This window comes from Scyliorhinus canicula, chromosome 15 (genome assembly GCF_902713615.1).
Source record: "Scyliorhinus canicula chromosome 15, sScyCan1.1, whole genome shotgun sequence".
Taxonomy (NCBI): Eukaryota; Metazoa; Chordata; class Chondrichthyes; order Carcharhiniformes; family Scyliorhinidae; genus Scyliorhinus; species Scyliorhinus canicula.
In genome coordinates this window covers 98,938,422-98,961,419 of record NC_052160.1, presented here as the reverse complement: position 1 = coordinate 98,961,419, position 22,998 = coordinate 98,938,422, and the positions used below count along the sequence as shown (strand labels likewise).

Sequence of the window (22,998 nt, the reverse complement as noted above, 5' to 3'; positions counted from 1 at the left end):
GGAATTAAGGGATATGAGAATATGGCATGAAAGTGTAGTTGCTGAGATTTTCCTAATTAACCTACGTCCCCAAATAAAATATCTGAGGAGTCCTCAAATATACAGTTCAGTTGAGCCCATTCCTTTCGTTTTAAAAAAAAATTCAGAGTACCCAATTATTTTTTTCCAATTAAGGGGCAATTTAGTGTGGCCAATCCACCTACCCTGCACATCTTTGGGTTGTGGGGGTGAAACCCACGCATACACGGGGAGAACGTGCAAACTCCACACGGACAGTGACCCAGGGCCTGGATTCGAACCCGGGTCCTCAGCAATGCTAACCATTGTGCCACGTGTCGCCCCGAGCCCAACCCTTTCTTAACAGCAATAAATCACACCCATGCTCCAGCTTCCACACAGATGTGGGCGACAACTCATGAGTTACTTACAATATTCATTAAAGGTTTCACTGAAAAAGATAAACATTAAAAAAAAATCATTGCATGAAGTGAGTATTTACCAGATATTAACGTGTCTCTTTTTAAAAAATAAACATTTTATTGAGGTATTTATGGTTTTATGACAACAACAGAAAGTACATGAAAATACAAACATAGTGCAAAAGCCGTCTTCTCCCCTTACAGGTCCCACCTTTACAACCCCCCTACTCTAAGCTAACCCCCCCCCTTCTGCTGATGGTTAATTTTCCCCAAAGAAGTCAACGAACGGCTGCCACCTCCGGGTGAACCCCAACATTGACCCTCTCAAGGTGAACTTGATTTTCTCCAGACAGAGAAAGCTAGCCATGTCCGATAGCCAGGTCTCCGTCTTCGGGAGCTTTGATTCCCTCCAAACTAATAGTATCCGTCTCCGGGCTACCAGGGAAGCAAAGGCTGGAACATCTGCCTCTTTCTCCAAACATCCGCAAACCCCTGCCAGAATCCCCTAAGCTTCGGGCATGCCCAGAACTTATGAACATGGTTCGCTGGCCCTCCCGCACACCTTGCGCACCTATCCTCTATCCAAAAGAACCTGCTCATCCGGGCCACTGTCATGTGAGCCCAGTGAACGACCTTAAATTATATCAGGCTGAGCCTGGCACATGATGCGGACGTGTTTACTCTACTCAACGCGTCCGCCCAGAGACCATCCTCTATCTCTCCTCCTAACTGCTCTTCCTACTAGCATTTCAACTCCTCGGTCTGCGTCTACTCTGACCCCATAAGCTCCTTGTAAATGTCAGAAACCCTCCCTTCTCCCACCCAGATTCTGGAAACTACCCTGTCCTGTATCCCCCTTGGCGGCAGGAGCGGGAAGATTGAGACCTGCCTGCGTCGGAGGTCCCGCGCCTGCAGGTACCTAAACTCATTTCCTCCCGTCAATCCAAATTTCTCCTCCAACTTCCTCAGGCTAGAAAAGCTCCCCGCTACAAACATATCTCCCATCCTCTCAATCCCTGCTCTCTGCCATCTCCAGAACCCTTCATCCAGCCTCCCCGGGGCAAACCGATGATTATTGCAGATTGGAGACCAGACCGATGCTCCCTCTGCTCCCACATGTCTCCTCCACTGCCCCAGACTCTCAGGGCCGCCACCACCACGGGGCTGGTGGAGTACCATGTCGACGGGAACGGCAGAGGCGCCATTACCAATGCCCTTAAACTAGTGCCCTTGCATGAAGCCGCCTCCATACGCTCCCACACCGACCCTCACCCCACCACCCACTTCCTGATCATGGCTATATTCGCCGGCCAGTAATAATTGCTATAGTTCGGGAGTGCCAGCCCGCCCTCCCCCGCTCCAGCATCCCCTTTTTTACTCGTGGGGTCTTTCCCCGTCCATACAAAGCCAGTGATCACCTTATTGACCCGTTTAAAGAAGGACCCAGAATAAAGATGGGGAGACACTGAAACACAAACAGGAATCTCGGGAGGACCATAATTTTCACTGTCTGCACCCTCCCAGCTATTGACAATGGAAGCGTATCCCACCTTCGGAAATCGTCCTTCATTTGGCCTACTAATCGGGCCAAATTTAACTTATGTAGCCGTTCCCATTCCCACTCTACCTGAATGCCTAGGTACCGAAATCTTCCCCCTACCACCCTAAATGGCAGCTCCCTCAATCGCCTCTCCTGTCCCCTCGCCTAGACCACAAACATCTCACTTTTCCCCATATTCAGTTCATAATCTGAAAACTGGCCAAATTCCCCCAGAATCCTCATAATTTCTTCCATCCTTTCTAGTGAGTCCGAAACATATAGGAGCAGGTCATCTGCGTTTAATGAGACTCTGTGTTCCACTCCCCCCCGTCCAGCCAATTCCAGCCCCTTGAGGCTCTCAGCGCAATTGCCAGTGGCTCTATGGCCAATGCAAACAGCAGTGGGGAGAGGGGGCATCGCTGTCTCGTCCCCCGATGCAGCCTGAAATAGTCCGATGTTGACCTGCTTGTCCGTACGCTCGCAACAGGAGCCTGATACAGCAGCCTGACCCAGTCAATGAAGCCCAAATCCAAACCGCCCCAGTACCTCCCACAGATATTCCCATTCCACCTGATCAAAAGCCTTCTCTGCTCCCATTGTGACCACTACCTCCACATCCCTACCTTCTGGGGGCATTATAATCACATTTAACAACCTTCTTACGTTGGCCGCCAACTGCCTATCCTTAACAAATCCTGTCTGGTCCTCCTCAATCACGTCCGGAACGCAGTCTTCAATCCTAGAGGACAGGATTTTGGCCAACAGTTTGGCGTCCACATTTAGTAGGGATATCGGCCTATAGGACCCGCATAGCTCTGGGTCCTTGTCCTGCTTCAGGATCAATGAGATAATGGCCTGTGACATCATCGGGGGAAGCACTCCACGCTCCCTTGCCTCATTGAATGTCCTCATCAACAGCAAACCTAACATCCCAGAGAACTTGTTATAAAACTTGGGCAGCACGGTAGCATGGTGGTTAGCGTCAATGCTTCACAGCTCCAGGGTCCCAGGTTCAGTTCCCGGCTGGGTCACTGTCTGTGCGGAGTCTGCACATCCTCCCCGTGTGTGCGTGGGTTTCCTCCGGGTGCTCCGGTTTCCTCCCACAGTCCAAAGATGTGCGGGTTAGGTGGATTGGCCATGCTAAATTGCCCGTAGTGTCCTAAAAAGTAAGGTTGTTGGGTTACGGGTATAGGGTGGATACGTGGGTTTGAGTAGGGTGATCATTGCTCGGCACAACATCGAGGGCCGAAGGGCCTGTTCTGTGCTGTACTGTTCTATGTTCTAAAACTTCACTGGTACCCGTCTGGCGCCAGGGCTTTACCCGACTGCATGGCCTTCAAACCCTCTGCTATTTCCTCCAACCCGATTGGGGCCCCCAGCCCTTCTACCATCCCCCCATCCACCTACGGGAACTTCAGCCCCAAAAGTGCCTCATCCCCTCCGGCCCAGCTGGGGGTTCCGACTCATATAACCTGCTGTAAAACTCTTTGAACGCCTTATTAACCACTGCTGAATCTCCGACCAGATTCCCGTCCCCGTCCTTTACTTTCCCTATCTCCCTGGCTGCCTCCCTCATTCTAAGCTGCTGTGCAAGCATTTTGCCTGTCTTCTCTCCAAACTCATAGATCACCCCCCTCGCCTTTCTCAGCTGCTCCACTGCCTTCCCTGTAGTTAACAAGCCAAACTCCGCCTGCAGCCTCCCTCGCTCCCTTAGAAGCCCTGCCTCTGGGGTCTCCACATACCTCCTGTCGACCTGCAATATCTCCTTTATGAGTCGGTCCGTCTCTGCTCTGTCTGCATTCTCCCTGTGGGCCCGTATCGAGATCAGCTCCCCTCTAATCACTACCTTCAATGCCTCCCAGACCACCGCCGCCGAAACATCATCCATGCCGTTAACTTCCAGGTAGTTCTGAATACATTTCCTCTGCCGCCCACACACCTCCTCATCAGCTAAAAGTCCCATGTCCAACCTCCAGTGCAGGCGCTGGCTACTCTCCTTGCTAACCTGTAGGTCAACCCAGTGCAGGACATGATCCGAGATTGTGATCGCTGAATACCCCGTGTCCACTACCCCCGTCAGTAGAGCCCTGTTCAAAATAAAAAAGTCAATCTGGGAGTACACTTTATGCACATGTGAGTAGAAGGAGAATTCCTTCACTCTCGACCGCCCAAATCGCCATGGATCCACCCCACCCCCCCATTTGCTCCATAAACCCCTTTAGCTCCTTTGCCCATTGCTGGCGCCCTGTCCGTCCTTGAGCTCAACCGGTCTAGCCCAGGGTCGATGACTGTGTTAAAGTTCCCCCACCCCCATGACCAATTTATGTAAATCCAGGTCCGGGATCTTCCCCAACATCCTCTTTATAAACTCCACATCATCCCAATTTGGCGAGTACACATTCACGAATACCACCGCAGCCCCTCCAGCTTCCCACTGGCCATAATGTACCGGCCTCCCACATCTGCAACTATTCTTCCCGCCTCAAATAACACTCGCTTATTAATCAGGATCGCGACCCCTCTAGTCTTAGAGTCTAGCCCCGAGTGAAAAACCTGTCCGACCCATCCCTTCCTTAATCTAATCTGATCAGTTACTCTAAGGTCCGTCTCCTGTAACATTACCACGTCCGCCTTCAGTCCCCTCAAATGTGCGACCACGGGTGCCCTCTTAACCGGCCCATTTAGCCCCCTTACATTCCATGTGATCAGCCTGGTTGGGGCATTATGGTGCTCCCGCCTCGTCGATCAACCATCACCTTTCTTGGGCCAGTCTCCAGCCGGCCCGCCCTCAGGCAGCCTCCGCCCCCGACCTCCTATCTGTCCCACAGCAAAAGTCCCTCCCCCGTCAGCAAAACATTTCCCTTCCCCGTCAGCAAAACATTTCCCCCCTCCCCCCCTCATAACAGCACTATGTAAACCAACCCCTTCAACAAGCATAACATCTGCTCACCCCCCCCCACTGCGCTATCTAACGTGTCTCTTAATGTGCTTGTAGTTTGTACTGAGCATCATGTTGGATGACTGAATAAGAGGAATTCCATCTAATGTATGACCATATGCTTATTGATCCATATATGCAAATCCTAACACTGGCCACTGGAGGGTGCAGCACCAATTTATTGCTGGAGCCTCTTGGTGAGGGTGACATTTTTATCTATTGTCTCATACGTGCTTCTATCCAAAATAAACAATGTATGAATCTCATAATAAACAGCTTAATTCCAAAAACATGGGGTGGGATTTCTGGTCATACCCTCCCCAAGACTGGAAATTCCCGCCCGAGATTAACGGATATTTTTATGGTCCGTCAAACTTCCCACCCCTCGGAAAATTTATCCCATGGTACCATATAACAAGAGCTTAGTCATTTTGGTGAAGCTTCCCCCTATGCCAATGCCTCTATACACGTTGGCTGAGGGCTAAGGGTTGTCCCTCATCTCCATCCAACAAACCACACTGCAACTGTGACGCCTGGTCCACAGTTCAAGTTTCCCAACCATGGCTCAGTAGCATGAAGAACTCAGCACAGTCAAAGGCAAGTAATGTCAGCCGTGGAAATCCTGCCACAATGCTCCCTGCAATGACAATGAACTGATGGACCTTACAAGTAATAGGGAAAGGGAAGTGAAAGGGAGGAGTTAGGGAGGGGTGTGAATGGGAGGGGAGGGGGAATGAAGGGATGAGTGGAGGACGGGAAGTGAGGGACAGAGAACGGTCAATGGGATGTGGGGTGAAGAGCAGAGGTGATGGAGGAAAAGAGCAAAGGAAAGGAAAAGGGAGAGTGAAAGGATAGGGAAAAAGGTGAGAGAAAAATGAGGGAAGAAGAGGGAGGGATATATGATGGGAGAGCAGGGGAGAAATGGGTAACAGGAAGACAGGGAGAGGCAGATGAAGAGATGTGAGAGGGTCGCGGAGAAGAAGTGGGAGAGAGATAGAGACAAGAGGGAAGGAGGGGAAAAGAGGCGGGGGAGCAAGCTGAGCAGGGAAGGGGATAAGAAGGGGAGCAGGATGAGAGGGGAGAAAAACTGGGGAGAAGGCTGGGGGAGGGGAGAGAGTAGGGGAGAGAAAAGAGGGGGCAGCAATGGGGAAATGGGATTGACACAGTGACTGATTGTTCTTTCTCTTGCCAGAATTTCCATCCACTTCCATCCAAGTGAATAACAGTGAGAAAGAAGGAAGGAGAATTGTCTGAGAGAAAAGAAAAGTGGAAGTAAGAAGAGCGATAAAGAAGGAATGAGCACCCTGGAGGCAGCAGAGAAAATGAGAGTGGGAAGCCATTTTCTCTGATTTAACAGCTATAACAACATGCACAATCTATTAATTTTCATAAAGTCTCATTGCCAGTTACATAGCTAATGTCCCAGTACGTGCGGGACTATACAACCATTGTTTTGCCATTCACATCCAAACATCTTAAACAACACTCATTTACCTTTAAAATTTCTTGATGGTTTTCTGAAGCATATAATCTACCATCTCGGACAATGTCTTCGACAAGCTGCTCATAGTCCTCTAGAAAAGAAATGTGAAAGTCAGTCAAACAAACTTCCAATATTTTTCCTCTGTGCAGTTATAAATTTAACCAAGTTCATAGGGAATGGATTAAAAAATATTCCTGACTTCCGGAGCCAAGATCCGTAAATGAGGAAAACTACTGACCCTGGATCCAAGCTGCAATTCTTAATAACAATGCAGCATCGTTTGTACTATTTTTAATGTTTTAAGACGATTACCATTTGCCTGTGCATATTTTAAAATCTTCTTTCCCTTTATGTTTCACATTCTTTCTTGCCCCTACCCGGTTTTCTAGCCTTCTTGTTTAGAGAATCAGAATTTCCCAGTTAGCATCGTGGGGTCAGCTTCTCCACCTTTCTTGATTTGTCCTTAGAGTGCACCTCAGAGTAACTGATCAGATTAGATTAAGGAAGGGATGGGTCGGACAGGTTTTTCTCGATGCGTGGATCGGCTGGTAACACTGTCACCCCCTGAGTCAGAGGGCTGAGAGTTCAATTCCCACTTCAGACACTTAAACACAACAACCTCGGCTGACATTTCAGTGCAGTGCTGAGGGAATGGCTGTAACTGTTGGCGATTCTGTCTTTTGGGTGAAGAAATTAAACAGGGCCCTGTCTCTACTCTCAGTGTAAGTCAAAGATCCATGGCACTGTTTCGAGGAAGAACAGAGGAGTTATCCCTGCTATCCTGACCAATATTTGTATCGGCTATTAAAAAAAAGCAGATGCTGCCAGACCTGCGGAGTTTTCTGGCTGTATTAACATTAAAAGAACAACAGACTATCTGGTCAATTATGTTTGTTTGGGTTTACTGTGATCAAATTGGCTGCTGGATTTCCTACGTTGCAACAATGACTAACACTTCAAAAGCATTGGCTGAAAAGCAATTGGGGACACATTGAGGTTATGAAAGGCATCACAGTGTATAAATATAAAAGCAAATTACTGTGAATGCTGGAATCTGAAACAAAACCAGTATACAAATCTTTCTTTTAGAATCTGTTTCATTCTAGCTTCCTTCAGCAATTCAATGAGATATTGCATGTACTCTTCCAGGGCAACTGGTGCTGGGGTAAGGATATTGACAATAGAGTTATTAGATCGTTGCTTGTGAGACACATTTGGGTCATTGCAAAAAAAGTGCACCATGAAACATTAAGATCTTAGTCACGTGCACACCAATCATGATGGCTATCTGTGAACAGCACATGACAAGGCTCACTCACCATCATAGGTGACATAAGGTATTTGGAACCCTTTGGCGCTGTTTGCTTCATTCGTTTTGAAGTTGACCCACAGTTTGCGGGACCTGGCAGTGAAGGCTATTGGCCGCTCGTAGGTCTGGCACGTTTCATATGTTGTGATTGAAGTAGGCGAAGCTGTTCACAAAATTTCAGAATTGAGAAAGTTAAGAAAAGAATTCCAACTGCTCCCAATTTTACAAACATTCTCTTGTAAAATGAGAAAGGAAGAAATAAGGCAAGTTAAAAATTGACACTTAATTTTTATGGTTTTACTCCTCCCTTCTTCTCAAAAAGGTCCTATTTTAGGCAATACATTTCTACAACTGGCAAGAACCTATTCAGGACATACTAGATGGCCAGTGTTCAGGTCAGCCCATACTGGGATTGCTGGTAGAATAGAAGGCAATTTTCTTTTCACTTAACAGGCTTGCACTCAACCCACGTAACTCTGGATTTAGCAGAAGCTATGGGTCCTGATATCATCTTGGCTGTAGTACTAAAGACTTATTACCCAACAATGTGGAAAATTGCTAAAGTATACCCTGTCCAAAAAATAGCAGGACTGTTTCAATCAAGCCAATTAGCACTCCATCAGTCTACCCTCAATCATCAAGTGGAACTTACTTAGAAATAACCTGCCACCAATGCTCAGTTCTGTCAAGGCCACTCTGCCCCAGGCCTCGTTACAGCCCCCAAACATGGCCAAAGAATCTCAATTCCAGAGGTGACGTGAGAGTGACTGCCTCGACATCAAAGCAGAATTTGTGTGGTATCAAGGAGCCCTAGCAAAATTGAAGTCAACGGGTAGCAGGGAAAAACCCTCCACTGGTTGGAGTCATACCCAGCACAAAGTAAGATGGTTGTGGTGGTTGGAAGTCAATCATCTCAGGCAAAGGATATCACTGCAGAAGTTCATCAGAGTAGTGTCCCATGCCCAAGTATCTTCAGCTGCTTCAGAAATGACCTTCCCTCCATCATAAAATTAAAAGAGGGAATATTCGCTGATGCTTGCACAATGTTCAGTACCATCTGCAACTTCTCAGATACTGAAGCAGTGCATATCTGCATGTAGCAAGATGTGGACAACATTCAGACTTGAGTTGGTAAGTGGCAAGTTACATTTGTGCCACACAAGTGCCAGGCAATGATTGCAAAAGTGAATCTTTTCTCCTTGATGTTCAATGGCATATCTTCACTGAACCCTCACTATCAACAGAGGTTACCATTGATCAGAAACTTAACTGGATTAGTCAATAAATACTGTGCCTACAAGGGCAGGTCAGAGACTGGGAATTCTGTGGAGAACTTCTTGACTCCTCAAAGCTTGTTGACCATCTCCTAGGTACAGGTCTACTTGCCTGGATAAGTGCAACTCCAACAACTCTCAGCAAGCTTTGCTGGTTACTTCCTCAAATAACTTCTTAAAAATGTCAAACATGATTTTCCTTTCACAAAACCATGTTGGCTCTGGCCGATTGTATTGAGATTTTCTAGGTGACCCACTATAAGCTCAAAAATAGATTGCAGCATTTTTTTTTTGGCAGATGTTAGGCTAATTGGCCTATAGGTTTTTTACTTTCTTTCTCCCTTCTTCCTTGAATAGAAGAGTAACATTTGCTTTTTCTATGTGATGGGACCTTTTGAAAAATTAAAACCAATGCATCTACTATGTCAGCAGCTACTTCCATTAAGACCCGAGGATGAAGTCCACCAGGCCCTGGGGGCTTGTCAGCTTTTAGTTCTGTTACAATCCCAGCTGAGGTTAATACTGGACAAGTCAGATCCCACAATGAGACTTGGCGTGATAGATCCTATTTTGTTTTTTTAGAAACTGTGGAAGAATGTTACTGAACAATGGTCTACTGATGAACTTTTAATACAACAAATAAAATATTTATTAAAGAAGAAAAATGAACTCAATCACACCAAACAAAAAGATTGAAAACATCTCAATACAAACACAAGAAGACACTTCAAATTCCCATTATTCCTTTACCCCAGCAATATCTTTACAGACACATAAACCAGTAAAGGGTTACCACTAGCTTGTCACAAAGCTTTCTCACGCGGGACTTTCACAGTTGCAAACATTTTTCTTCTGGTGAATTCCTGAGTATTCACTTAATGCTACCCACCCAACTCATATCTCTCCCTGAGACTCTCAAAAACAGCACTCTAACTTTGCTGTTTCTTCCACTGCAAAGCAAACAAATGAGTTCCATAACTCAGTCTTCCAGTAGCACCTCCACTAAACTGATTGCTTTACTGAGTTCTATAACTAACTATTCAGTCAACGACTGTCCCCAGTAACCTTTCTTAAAATGCCTATCCTCTCTCTGACACATGTTGAACTCTTACTCTACTCCCATTTTTTCCAGTGTCTGTGTTACAGGATCACTGTATCGAGGCAACAGTTAAGCTTTCTTATTACCCCCATTGTCTAAACTGAGCTTTAAAACCTTTTTAACCCACCTTTTTTAACTTAATGGGTGGTAACACCTCATTAAAAATGCATCTATACAAACTACAGTCTCCCAGGTGTTATGATCCCAGCTAATGTAAATATTGGACAGGTCGATCCCAGATCAAAACCCGGTTTGATAGATCCTAATTTCTCTTTTAAAATGTGGAGGACAGTTACTGAACACATTTCCAAGAGTCTTCCTGTGTACTTTAAATCATAGAATTTACAGTGCAGAAGCAGGCCATTCAGCCCATCAAGTCTGCAGCGGCCCAGGGGCAGCATGGTGGCGCAGTGGATAGCACTGCTGCTTCACGGCGCCGACGTCCCAGGTTCGATTCTGGCTCTGGGTCACAGGCCATGTGGAGTTTGCACATTCTCCCTGTGTCTGCGTGGGTTTCTCCCCCACAACCCAAAGATGTGCAGGGTAGGTGGAATGGCCACGCTAAATTGTCCCTTAATTGGAAAAAAACAAAATAAATTGGACACTCTAAATTTAAAAAAAAGTCTGCACCGGCCCTTGGAAAGACCACCCTACTTAAACCCACAAATCCACCTTATCCCCGTATTCCAGTAACCCCACTGAACCTTTTTTGGACACTAGGGGCAATTTAGCATGGCCGATTCACCTAACCTGCACATCTTTGGACCGAGGGAGGAAACCGGGCACCGGAGGAAACTCACGCTGGGAATCAAACCTGGGACCCCGGAGCTGTGAAGCAACAGTCTTAATACAAAGAATAAAAGATTTATTAAACAAAAAAAAATGAAATATGTTGCACTAGACAAAAAAGTTGGAAAGATTTCAATAGAAGCTCCAGTAAATGGTTCAAATTACACTATCCCTTCACCCCAACTATACCTTTACAGATAGATAACATAATTTACAATATCTATCTTATAGTTTAATGTGGCAGGTAAATATGGAGTCATGTGAACTAAGAGGTGAACTGTGATCAGCTGCACAAGGTGGGCCACACCGCCCGCATGCCTGACACCAAACTCCTGAAACAAGCTTCGACATGCCAAGCGAGCCCCAGGAGAACAAAGGGAATGCTTCAACGGCACCCTCAAAGCCTCCTTGAAAATGGGAAACCTCCCGACATCTGTGAATCCCTAGCCCAAGATCGCCTGAAGTGGAGAGAAAGCATTTGGGAAGGAGCTGGGCACTTCGGGTTTCATCGCCGAGAGAAAGCTGAAGCCAAGTGCCAACAGCGACACCCGGGGGTACCCCACCCACCCACTCCACCGTCTGCACCACCACTGACAGAGAATGTAGGTTGCGTATTGGACTCCTCAGTTACTTGAGAACCCATTTTTAGTTTGGAAGCAAGTCATCCTCAACTCCAAGAGACTGCCTAAGGGTCAAAAACGAGTGACAGATATCACCAAAGCAGATTTACATAGAATTTACAGTGCAGAAGGAGGCCATTTGGCCCATCGAGTCTGCACCGGCTCTTGGAAAGAGCACCCTACCCCCTACCCAAGGTCAACACCTCCACCCTATCCCCGTAACTCAGTAACCCCACCCAACACTAAGGGCAATTTTGGACACTAAGGGCAATTTATCATGGCCGATCCACCTAACCCGCACATCTTTGGACTGTGGGAGGAAACCGGAGCACCCGGAGGAAACCCACGCACACACGGGGAGGATGTGCAGACTCCGCACAGACAGTGACCCAAGCCAGAATCGAACCTGGGACCGTGGAGCTGTGAAGCGATTGTGCTATCCACAATGCTACCGTGCTGCCCTATCTCATGGATTTCACATCATCACCCTCAACCCCACACCCCAAATCCCATCCTTGTTACATGGTGAACCACCAGCTATCACTGAAATTCTGTCTTCTCATGAAAGCTTCCAATCTCCACGCTCCAAGAATTCACCTTGGAATACTCTCTTAAATCTTGTTTCCACTCGGATGCCTTCAACAAGGATCTACCTCCCAAAATTTCGATCTCGCCTTCCAAAGTTTGTTTTGCCTGGGCCTGCATAGACACTCAGGGCGTGATCTACCGGCCATGTTCAGACTGGGAACATGACCTGGCCGGTAGATGCCTGGTGAGGCCTCCAGAGGGTAGATGCTGGGAAAGCAGCCAAGACACCTCGCGGGATTAACTAATGTCCCATGAGGTGGTGGGACCAGAATCCTGCCCACAATGGGTGGGACCATGCCGCGTGTTTAAACCTACTTAAGCACACTTACCTGCGATCAACCGGCCTCCCCAGGGAGGCCAAAGCTGAGCGCCATTCAGTACTGGTCCACACAAACGTTGGCCTGGTGGAACGGCTCCCGGGGGTCTCCCGGGCCATCCAAGGCCCCTGGTTGGTCAGGGATAGGGCAGAGTAGACCCCTTACTCTCCACCTGCAACGTGGGCATGCTGGCACTGCCTAGGTTCTCCTTTGCTATGAGGTTATTAATTAATGCTGTCTTGTTGCACATTACCAGATCTAGAATAACTGATCTCTGTTTGCCTGTAGAACGTGCTGCTATAAGGAACCATCTGGAAGACACTTTATGAACTCATCTCCCAGGCTACCTTTGCCAATCTGATTTGTCCAATCTATATGTAAACTAAAATCACCCATGGTTATTGCCATATCTTTGTCACAAATCCCCAGTATTTCTTCCGTATACCCGATCCCACAGTGTGGTTACTGTTAAGGGACCTAAAAACTATTCCCACAAATGACTTCCTACTTTTACTATTTCTTATCTCGATCCAAACTGATCCTACATCTTTTTTTTTTAATTATAAATTTAGAGTATCCAATTCATTTTTTTCCAATTAAGGGGCAATTTAGCGTGGCCAATCCACCTACCCTGCACATCTTTGGCTTGTGGGGGCGAAACCCACGCAGACACGGGGAGAATGTACAAACTCCACACGGACAGTGACCCGGGGCCAGGATCGAACCCAGGTCCTCGGCGCCGTGAGGCAGCAGTGCTAACCACTGCGCCACCGTGCCGCCTCCTGATCCTACATCTTGACTTTCTGAACCAAGGTCATCCCTCTCTCATGAACTAATGCCATTCTTAATTAGCAGAGCTACCCCTCCACCTTTTCCTCACTTCCTGTCTTTCCGAAATGTCATGTACCCTCAAATATTCAGGTCCCAGCCATTGTCAACCTGCAACCATGTCTCTGTAATGGCTATCAGATCATGCATATGTATTTGTATTTGTGCTGTCGATTCATCTATCTTGTGACAAATGCTATGGATACTTTGATGCAACCTCTAGCCTTATCTTCTGGCACATTCTTAAATTGGTACGCTTTGTCCCTTCCTGCTATGCTCTGATCTGATTATCATTTCCCTTACTGCTACGTTGCTCGCTTGCCTTGTTTTATCTCTTTAATTTATCACATCTTCCCACACTTGGGGGGCGATTCTCCAATATGGAGCCCAAGTGTTCGCACCGTTGTGAACGCCGTCGCATTTCACAACGGTACGACCAATTCTGGCCCCCACAGGGGGAACAGCATGGCGCTGGAGCGGTTCATGCCGCGCTGCGTCAACCCGCGCACACGCAGTTGGGCCACGACAACCTGCGCATGCGCGGGGGACTTCTTTAGCGCGCTGGGCCCGACTCAACATGGGGTCGGTGTTCAACGGCCTGCCGCACCAGAAAGTAGGCTGGGGGGGCGGAGAGGCCAGACCGCCGGTCAGTGGCCCCCGATCGCGGGCCAGACCCCATCGGAGGCCCCCCCCAGTGAAGGAGCCCCCCCCCCCCCCCACAGGCCGCCCCCCCCCCCGACCATTCCCACAGAGTTCCCGCCGGCAGCGACCAGGGGTGAATGACGCTGGCGGGACTCTGTCGTATCGGCCGCGCACATTTAGGCAGGAGAATTGGCGGCCTGGCCAATTCCAGCGGCCCGCGGCGCGCCAAATGTGCCAGCGCAAATGGCGACGATTCTCCGCACCTTGGAGAATCGTGCGCGGAGTCGGGGCGTCGTGGCGCGGTGATTCTCCGGCCCGGTGCGGGGCTCGGGCAATCGCCCCCATGATCCCTTGCCATCATTATTTGGTTAAAGTTTTCCCTACCTCCATCATTATATGACTCACCAGAACACCGGTGCCAGCATGGTTCAAATGAAGACTGCTGCAATGGTACAGCTCCCACTTTTCCCAGTACTGGTGCCAGTGCTCCATGAATCAAAACCCATTTCTCCCACACCAGCCACTCATTCAATTCTCTATTCTTATTTACCCTGCGTCAATTTGCTCTTGGCTCAGGTAATAATCCAGAGGTTATTACTGTGTGAACAGGTGCAGTGATTGGTCTCATTCCCGAGTTAGGGAAAGAATAAACACTCCTGATTGTTATCCAGTGGACACCCCCCTCCTGTGAGAGGATAAGTTAGGACATTGGAGATGATAGATTCAGTTTTGGCTATAATGATAAATGATTGAAGATCCTGCTCTCACACCCCTGACAAACCTCACAAGGGCTAGAGGTTGTGATACTCAGAGTGGCAATGACCAATAAAACAATACTCAGTCACACGTGGAGGGGAGGAAAGTGTGATTCACAGCAGATACCGAGGTTAGAACTGACCTGTCGAAACGTCTGATCGCTTTACACTGTCACTTTTGTTGGATCAGTGCTGGTCTCAGCTCACACATTCAGCAACAACTTGCATTGATGCAACACCCTTAGCTTATTTTTAACATTATTCAAGGGATGCAACCGTGACCTGCGTTTATTGCCCTTGAGAAGGTGATGGTGAACTACCTTTTTTGAATATTGGTTTGCTGGACCATTTCAGAGGGTACTTAAAAGTCAACTACTTCGGTGTGGGTCTGGGGTCACATGTAAGCCATGTCCTTCCCAGAGAACATTGGCGAATCTGATGGGTTTTAAAGCTGCCATGTTGGGATTTATGCCACCGGATCATTGGTCCAGGCCTCTGGATTGCTAGTCCAGTAACTAATATGCTGCTGTGGTGTTTTACAGATGACTCAGGGAGTCCACATTACTATGGCAATGTACACTTTTACATGCATGTTTTTAGCACAGAGCTGTGGAACATGGTAGCAGTGGCTCCAATTTTCTTTCTATCATGGGGCTGACCAGAAACCTCTTCCATTCTAACCACCTGCCATTGGTGTGTTAGAAGGATTTTGCACGCTAACACTCAATCTGGTTGACCACATTATGAACAGACCTTTCTTGGCCATCAGGTCCTGGGGTGGGACCCAGAGCTTTTTGCTCAGAGGCAGAGACACTACCAACTATGCCCCAAGAATTTCAATCTGCTATTAGAGCCCTCAGCAAATTAAAGGTGCTTTACGAAATGGAACGCGAAAGAATAGTTCACAAGGGGAACTGATGCTGAGCCAAGGAGATTAGGAAAGGTGAACAACAATTTTTTTTATTTAGAGTACACAATAATTTTTTCCAATTAAGGGGCAATTTAGCGTGGCCAATCCACCTGTCCTGCACATCTTTGGGTTGTGGGGGTGAAGCCCACGCAGACACGGGGAGAATGTGCAAACTCCTCACGGACAGTGACCCAGGGCCGAGATTCGAACCCGGGTCCTCAGCGCCGTAGGCAGCAATGCTAACCACTGTGCCACCGTACCGCCCCAGGTGAACAACAATTTGGCCAAAAAGGTCATTTGGAGAATCGTTTAAAAGACGTAGAAGGGAAGAGTGGAGCTGAAGAGGTTTAGTGAGATTAGAGCCCAGGTTGATAAAAGCTCTTTACCAATGGTGAGATGAAAGAAAGGCGGGGAAGGGGCTAGCAAGGGACACATCTAGTATAAAGTAGTTGAGAAACTTACAATTTTTCCTCATGACCAAAACATCGCCACAATCATCCTCAATGGGTAAGAAGATTTCAGGAACCACGATCAGGATTTTCCGTTTCGGAGGAGGGTTAATGTTCCAGGTGCACTCCACATTTGCTGGGTAGTTCCCAGGGTAGTTGGGGGATTCAATGTATCCTGTGTATTCCCCAAGCTCCCCGCCGCACTGACGATCTATAGGAAAGAGACACGTGGAATGCATCACTGACCTGAAGCTGGACTGGAGTCTCAGAAGGAACATAGCTGCTGGACACTTGTTGGTCTGCCCAGGAAAAATTTCAATCTCATTGGGTCGACATTTCTTAACATCTCACATCACATGCTGATACTGAAACAGATACTAAAAACAAAAAAACTCCTTTTGCTTCCTCTCGCTTTTACCACCAGTCTCCAACTGGATAGTTATCTTGTGCAGGATTAAAGTTGATGTTCTCCTGTTAGCCTGTAATGCTGAGGCTACTTGCAGTTCAGATTAACTAACTCAAAACAGACCAGAGATTAAACTAAGGTTTTCACACCCCGTGGTGTGTTTTGTGGCAGTGGCGAGCCTGCTGATGTCAATGGGATTTCCCCGTCATTCGTACCCTCCGCTGCAAGGGAACCTGCGGAAGGGGGTCATCATCGGCGGGAACGGAAGACGGCTGGAACATTTGGCCATGGTTTCTAATGGCTGAAAACCAATGTTAAACTCTGTTTCCAACTAATTAAAAATCCATGGGGCACAATTCAACAGCCACGCTGCTCCCGAAAAGCAGCTTTCCGTGGCGCAGCGTCGCCGATGACAGCCTGGAGATCCTGTTCCCGGGATCTATCTGGCTCGCCACACCTTACAAGATCCACGCAATCTCGTGAGACGTTGCAATGTAAATCCCGCCCACATTGGGCGGCACCATTCTTTGGCAAATCTGTATATTAGAGCAAGACAGTAAGTCTCACCCCAAATGTGCAGATTCCCGAGATACCTGAGGCTTTGGAATTCAATCCCTTTGCCTCCGAGACCTCGGGCGAGTGCTATTCAGCACTGGTCCCCACAAAAGGGGACCAGACAGAAAGGCAGTCGTTGGGGTCTCCCAGAGATTCGGAGGCCCCCAGCTGCATGCTCTTTGGACAGGGTAGTGCTGCTATAGTGCGTTCGGGCTGGGGGGAAGGGGGAGGTTGGGGATCGTTTCAGGGGCTTCGGAGAGCGGGACGCCATTTCCAATCGTTTGGTACAATGGGCAACTCCGCATGCCAGAACTCCCCATTGTAGCGAGAGTTTGGAAATGGCTGTACAAACGGAGCTATGCATGGCCTCGGCTGCGTGTTCCCCTTTCAGGCCCTTTCTTCAACGCGAGTCGCATTGAATAGCCATGTGTTTCTCGGCACTGTGAGCGCCCATTATCTGAACATTGACTTGGTTAAATCATGGATTCTCTCAAATAACTACATTCATTAAAAGGATTATCTGAATTGAGCAAATTCAGATCCAAAATAATTCCAATACAATTTAGTTATGACTTAGAACAAATTTTTTGGCCTATATACTAACTAGTCTGCGAACATATGAATTCAGAGCAGAAGTAGGCCATTCACCCCTTGAGCCTGCTCTGCCATTTAATAAGATCACGGCAGATGTGTTTGTGTTTAGAATTTCACATGTCCATCTACCTCTGATAACCTTTGATTCCCATGCCTAACAAGAACCCATCTACCTCCACGTTAAAGATATTCAATGACCCGGTCACCAATGCCTTCTGAGGAAGAGTTCCGATGTCGCACAATCCTGAAGAAATAAAATCTCCTAATTTCTGTCCTAAAAGGGGACTCCTAATTTTATAACAGTGCCCGCTGGTTGTGTCAGAACTTGTGTGAGTAACCAGTCCTTCAACAGATGGAGTTCACATTGACTACTGAAAATACTTTGCGCACGTTTCAGCCCATATGTCACCTGTATTGATGTCAAGGAGATATTCAAACTGAAAGAAGGTTCTCTGAGGCCACAGGTGACTTTATAACTCTCTCATGATATTATGATGTTAGAGATGGAGGTGTTAGCAGATGAGCCTTGTAACTCCCAAAATACAAGTGGATTCTTACTTTTGCATTGCCTCACAGTAGTTGACCCGTCAAAGTCAGTCGTGGTGTTGCCAGGGCATGCGATGCAGTAATTCTGTCGAAACTCCGGCTGGTAGGTGCCCAAGGCACACCGTATGCACCGGTGAACTGTTGTGTTGTAATAATGGCCTGGGGAGCACTGAACTGCGAGAGTTTGAAAACAGTATCATAATTACAAACATAACGACACACCAACATTGAATGTATTCATTGTTAGAGCTGAAGAATTGTAATAATAATAACAATAATAATCTTTATAAGTGTCACAAGTAGGCTTACATTAACATTCCAATAAAGTCCTGGTTAGATCAAAACTAAACTTCTTCTGTTTCTGTCAGGGCATGGTGAATGTTCAAAAATGCAAAGATTTTTATTCAGACATTGTCCCAACTTTGTTTACCAGGTGAATTTTCACATGACTAATTTTAATTGTTATCCACAAATACAAAAATTGGTGTCAATCTTTGACTAATTTTCAGCGACGTAAAGGAACAGTCCAGCTTGTATTATTATAGTTTCTATTGAGAATATTCAAGTCACCAATGTCACATCAAGAGCATTCAATCACCAAAGCCAAATCTATACGAGTCGTCCACGGCTGTTATTTGATGTAATAGTTCCTGAAGAGGTAGATTTGGGTATAAAAAGGTAGATTTAGGTATAAACCTATATACTAGGTTTAAATAAAACCGAAGGGCTCACATTAGCTCCTGTTTGCAACGACTAGGAGGTGGCTGTCGATAACCTCAGGCCATTGCTGTGGCAACAGCTAAAACTCCCAAGGATTTGTAGTCGCAGCAAGGATGTCTGCACACGTAAAGTTAATTGATACCAGGCAGTTGCTGCTCACATGATGATCGTAGTAAAGGACAATGGAAAGGAGTCTGGGGGCTGCAGTTCAGGTGTATACTTAATCTAATAATTGTCTGTAAGCTTGTAGATAATTAGAGGCACTTATGCACCCAGCGATATTATATTATGTATGTGCCTTGATTATGATTCATAACTATACTCATGTGTAATGCATTACGTAACCCTGTGAGTGGACATAGATATTTTTGAACAAATGTATTCTTTTGATTGTTAATTACTTTAGATAACAGGGAAAAGTATAATTGACCTGTATTTTCTGTGCTCGGGAAGCTGGCAAGTCATCTAATAATAGCTCAGCTCCCTTGCTATAGCTTGCAATAAAAGGTTAAACTGAACTTCAACTCTGTATTGTCTGGTTAGTGTGAGGGTGAAGTACGCTATAGTTGAGTAACTACTGGTGAAATTCCCACAACATTTTCCTTTAAAGTAAATTGGTGTTGTCTTTGGAGACTCCTTCCCATACATTTCTCGAGTAAAGGCAACAATCAATTTGCAGCAGCCATAAAATTTGTAGTTGAAACCTTGGGCGGGATTCTCCGACCCCCCGCCGGGTCGGAGACTCGCCAGGAGTCGGCGTGAATCCCGCCCCCGCCGTCCTCCGAATTCTCCGGCCCTCCAAAAGTCGGCGAGGCATGAATCGTGCCACCCGCCTCGGTGAATGGCGGGGACCAGCGCGGCTTAATGGGCCCCGCGATGATGTGACATTCTCCAGCCCGCGATTGGCTGAAGTCACGCTGGTTTTTTGCCGGTCCCGCCGGCGTGGATCAGACTAGGTCCCTTACCGGTGGGACCTGGCGGCATGGGCGGGCTCCGGGGTCCTGGGCAATCTGGCCCTGGGGGGTGCCCCCATGGTGGCCTGGCTTGCGATCGGGGCCCACCGATCCGCAGGCGGGCCTGTGCCGTGGGGGCACTCTTTTCCTACGCGTCGGCCATGTCAGCCGCCGTGATGGCCGACGCGTAGGTAAACCCCCCCGCGCATTTGCGGGGATGACATCAGCAGCTGCTGACGCTCCCGCACATGCGCGGACTTTCGCCAGCCGGCGAAGTCCCTTCGGCCCCAGCTGGCGTGGCACCAAAGGCCTTCCACGCCAGCCGGCGGGGCACAAACCACTCTGGCGCCGGCCTAGCCCCTGAAGATACAGAGGATTCTGCACCATGGGGCGGGCCGACGCCGGAGTGGTTCACGCCACTCCGTCCCGCCGGGGCCCCCGCCCCGCTGGGTACGGGAGAATCCCACCCCTTGTATTCATCTTTTTCAACTTGATTTTTAAAAAAATTCCAATTAAGGGGAAATTTAGCGTGGCCAATCCGCCTACCCTACACATCTTTGGGTTTGGGTGTGAGACCCACGCAGACGTGGAGAGAACATAGAACATAGAACAGTACAGCACAGAACAGGCCCTTCGGCCCTCGATGTTGTGCCGAGCCATGATCACCCTACTCAAACCCACGTATCCACCCTATACCTGTAACCCAATAACCACCCCCTTAACCTTACTTTTTGAAATGAAATGAAAATCACTTATTGTCACGAGTAGGCTTCAATGAAGTTACTGTGAAAAGCCCCTAGTCGCCACATTCCGGCGCCTGTCCGGGGAGGCTGATACGGGAATCGAACCGTGCTGCTGGCCTGCTTGGTCTGCTTTAAAAGCCAGCGATTTAGCCTGGTGAGCTAAATCAGCCCCTTTTTAGGACACTACGGGCAATTTAGCATGGCCAATCACCTAACCCGCACATCTTTGGACTGTGGGAGGAAACCGGAGCACCCGGAGGAAACCCACGCACGAGAGAATGTGAAAACTTTGCACAGACAGTGACCCGGGGCTGGGATTGATCTTCGGTGCCGTGAGGCAGCAGTCCTAACCACTACGCTACCTTGCCACCACCCCCCTTTCCATTCAATTGTTCACTCTTTGATTCTGTACTACATTAACATGCAAGGTTTCCAAATGTTATCTAACTCACAAGGGTGTCATAAAATGCACAAACTTTAACCACAGATTTTAGAAAAGAGCACAACTCTATGGTAGAGGTTGTGCATTTGGAAGGTTACTGCAGTGCATTCTACAGCTCCGGGGATCCGGGTTCAATTCCGGCCTCGGGTGACTGTGTGGAGTTTGCACTTTCTCCCCATGTCTGCGTGGGTTTCCTCCGGGTGCTCCGGTTTCTTCCCACAGTCTAAATCTCTATGCATATTGCTACTTATTTTCTGTTTAGATAAACATAAAAGAGCTTCCTGAACAACAGCGTTTCTTACTCACCTTTAGTATCACAATCCTGGAATGATGAAGCTCCTTCATGTTTTGTCATCAAGCCTCCTCCACATTGGAAACACAGTGTTCGGCCTAGCTCAGGCTGGTATGTACCTCGACTACACAACTGGCATGGTTGAAACCCATCTGACGAATAATGGCCAGGACTGCACTGACCTGCATCAACAATAACAACAGAGGATTTAAGTGAGCTGACCAGTCATTGCTTAAACTAAACAACATAAATCAAAATGCTCCGGACCAAAGGCAATGTTTATAAATGAAATCATTGGTCTGATTGATGAAATAGGCGATGTGTTGCCCTTTCACCTCTAGGACTGGGGTTTGAATTCAGCTTAGGCATGTGGAACGATGATTTCTGCTGAGGTATTGGTTAAGAAAATTAATTAACATGTATTCAGAAACTCTCAATCTTCTTTTGGGCGCCTGTAATCCAAAGGTGCAGGCCGTACTCATCTCAGTCTGGGTAATTCACTGCACAGCATTTAAGTAGATCTACATATAGACTGGCTTAATTCAGCTTCCATTGGGCTGAATTTCACCAGCCCTATAGGGATGGACTGGGAGGAATGAAGGCTAACAAAATAGCGCAGGAAAGGATTGGGTCGTGTGCCCAGGTCTTCCTGCTGCCATGCTATTTTTTCAGTGGCAGGAAAGGTGCTAGACGTCCTGTCTGCTTGAAGTCCAAAGGGGTCACTTATGGAGCCAATTAAGGACATCTTCCCAGCTCTGCTGGCATTTCACCAGCGGCTGGGGAATGCCACATAAACCCTTGTGTGTTCTGGGGGCAAGACCCTAGACCCTTTTATTCTAGTTCTCTTTGGCTCATGGAGCAGCCACCCTGGCAGCAATAGCCACCCCTGTTGTGGCACAGTGGTTAGCACTGCTGCATCACAGCGACAGGTTCAATTCCAGCCTTGCGTGACTGTCTGTGCGGAGTTTGCACATTCTCCCCATGTCTGCATTGGTTTCCTCCGGGTACTTCGGTTTCCTCCCACAGTCCAAGGTCCTAATAGCAGGTTAGGTGGATTGGTTATGCTAAATTGCTCTTTAGTGACCAGAGATGTGCAGGTTAGGTTACGGGGATAGAGCAGGGTGGACAGCGGAGTGGACTTGGGTAGAATGTCCCCTTGTAGAAAGAGAATCAAGATGCAGCATGGTGGCACACCATGAGCTAAACCAGCATGGGGCTGGTTTAGCTCACAAGGCTAAATTGCAGGCTTATAAAGCAGACCACGTAGGCCAGCAGCATGGTTCGATTCCCGTACCAGCCTCCCCAGACAGGCGCCGGAATGTGGCGACTAGGGGCTTTTCACAGTAACTTCATTGAAGCCTACTCGTGACAATAAGCGATTTTCATTTTCAATGGTTAGCACTGCTATCTCACAGCACCAACGACCCATGTTCGTTTCCGGCATTGGATGACTGTCTGTGTGGAGTTTGTATGTTCTTCCCGTGTCTTTGTAGGTTTCCTCCGGGTGCTCCGGTTTCCTCCCACAGGCCAAAGATGTGCAGGTTAGTAGATTGGCCATGCTAAACTGCCCCTTAGTGTCCAAAAATGTCCAGGTTTGGTGGATTGGCCAGGATTAATGCAGGTTCACAGGGATAGGGGGGAGAGGGGGTGGGGTAGTGGGCCTAGGGCCAAGTGGCCTCCCTCTGCATTGTAGGGATTCTATGGAAAAAGAACGAGATGAAATTTTGAGTTGCATTAGCTGCATTCCATGCCTGACTTGGAAGAACTTGGTATCCTTGCGAAGTATA

The 22,998-nt window shown here is 47.7% G+C and overlaps 1 protein-coding gene across 2 annotated transcripts in view; it reads right to left on the bottom strand.

The window, feature by feature from the left end:
- The window catches only part of scube3 (signal peptide, CUB domain, EGF-like 3), a 413,853-nt gene that overhangs the window by 5,736 nt on the left and 385,119 nt on the right, over positions 1-22,998 (bottom strand). For both annotated transcript variants that reach the window (XM_038819916.1, XM_038819917.1), the window contains 5 exons: positions 21,226-21,393; positions 18,074-18,235; positions 15,974-16,171; positions 7,700-7,852; positions 6,392-6,471 (listed from right to left, as the gene is read on the bottom strand). In XM_038819916.1, coding sequence (XP_038675844.1) covers positions 6,392-6,471; positions 7,700-7,852; positions 15,974-16,171; positions 18,074-18,235; positions 21,226-21,393 — 761 coding nt within the window. The remainder of the gene's footprint in view (positions 1-6,391; positions 6,472-7,699; positions 7,853-15,973; positions 16,172-18,073; positions 18,236-21,225; positions 21,394-22,998) is intronic.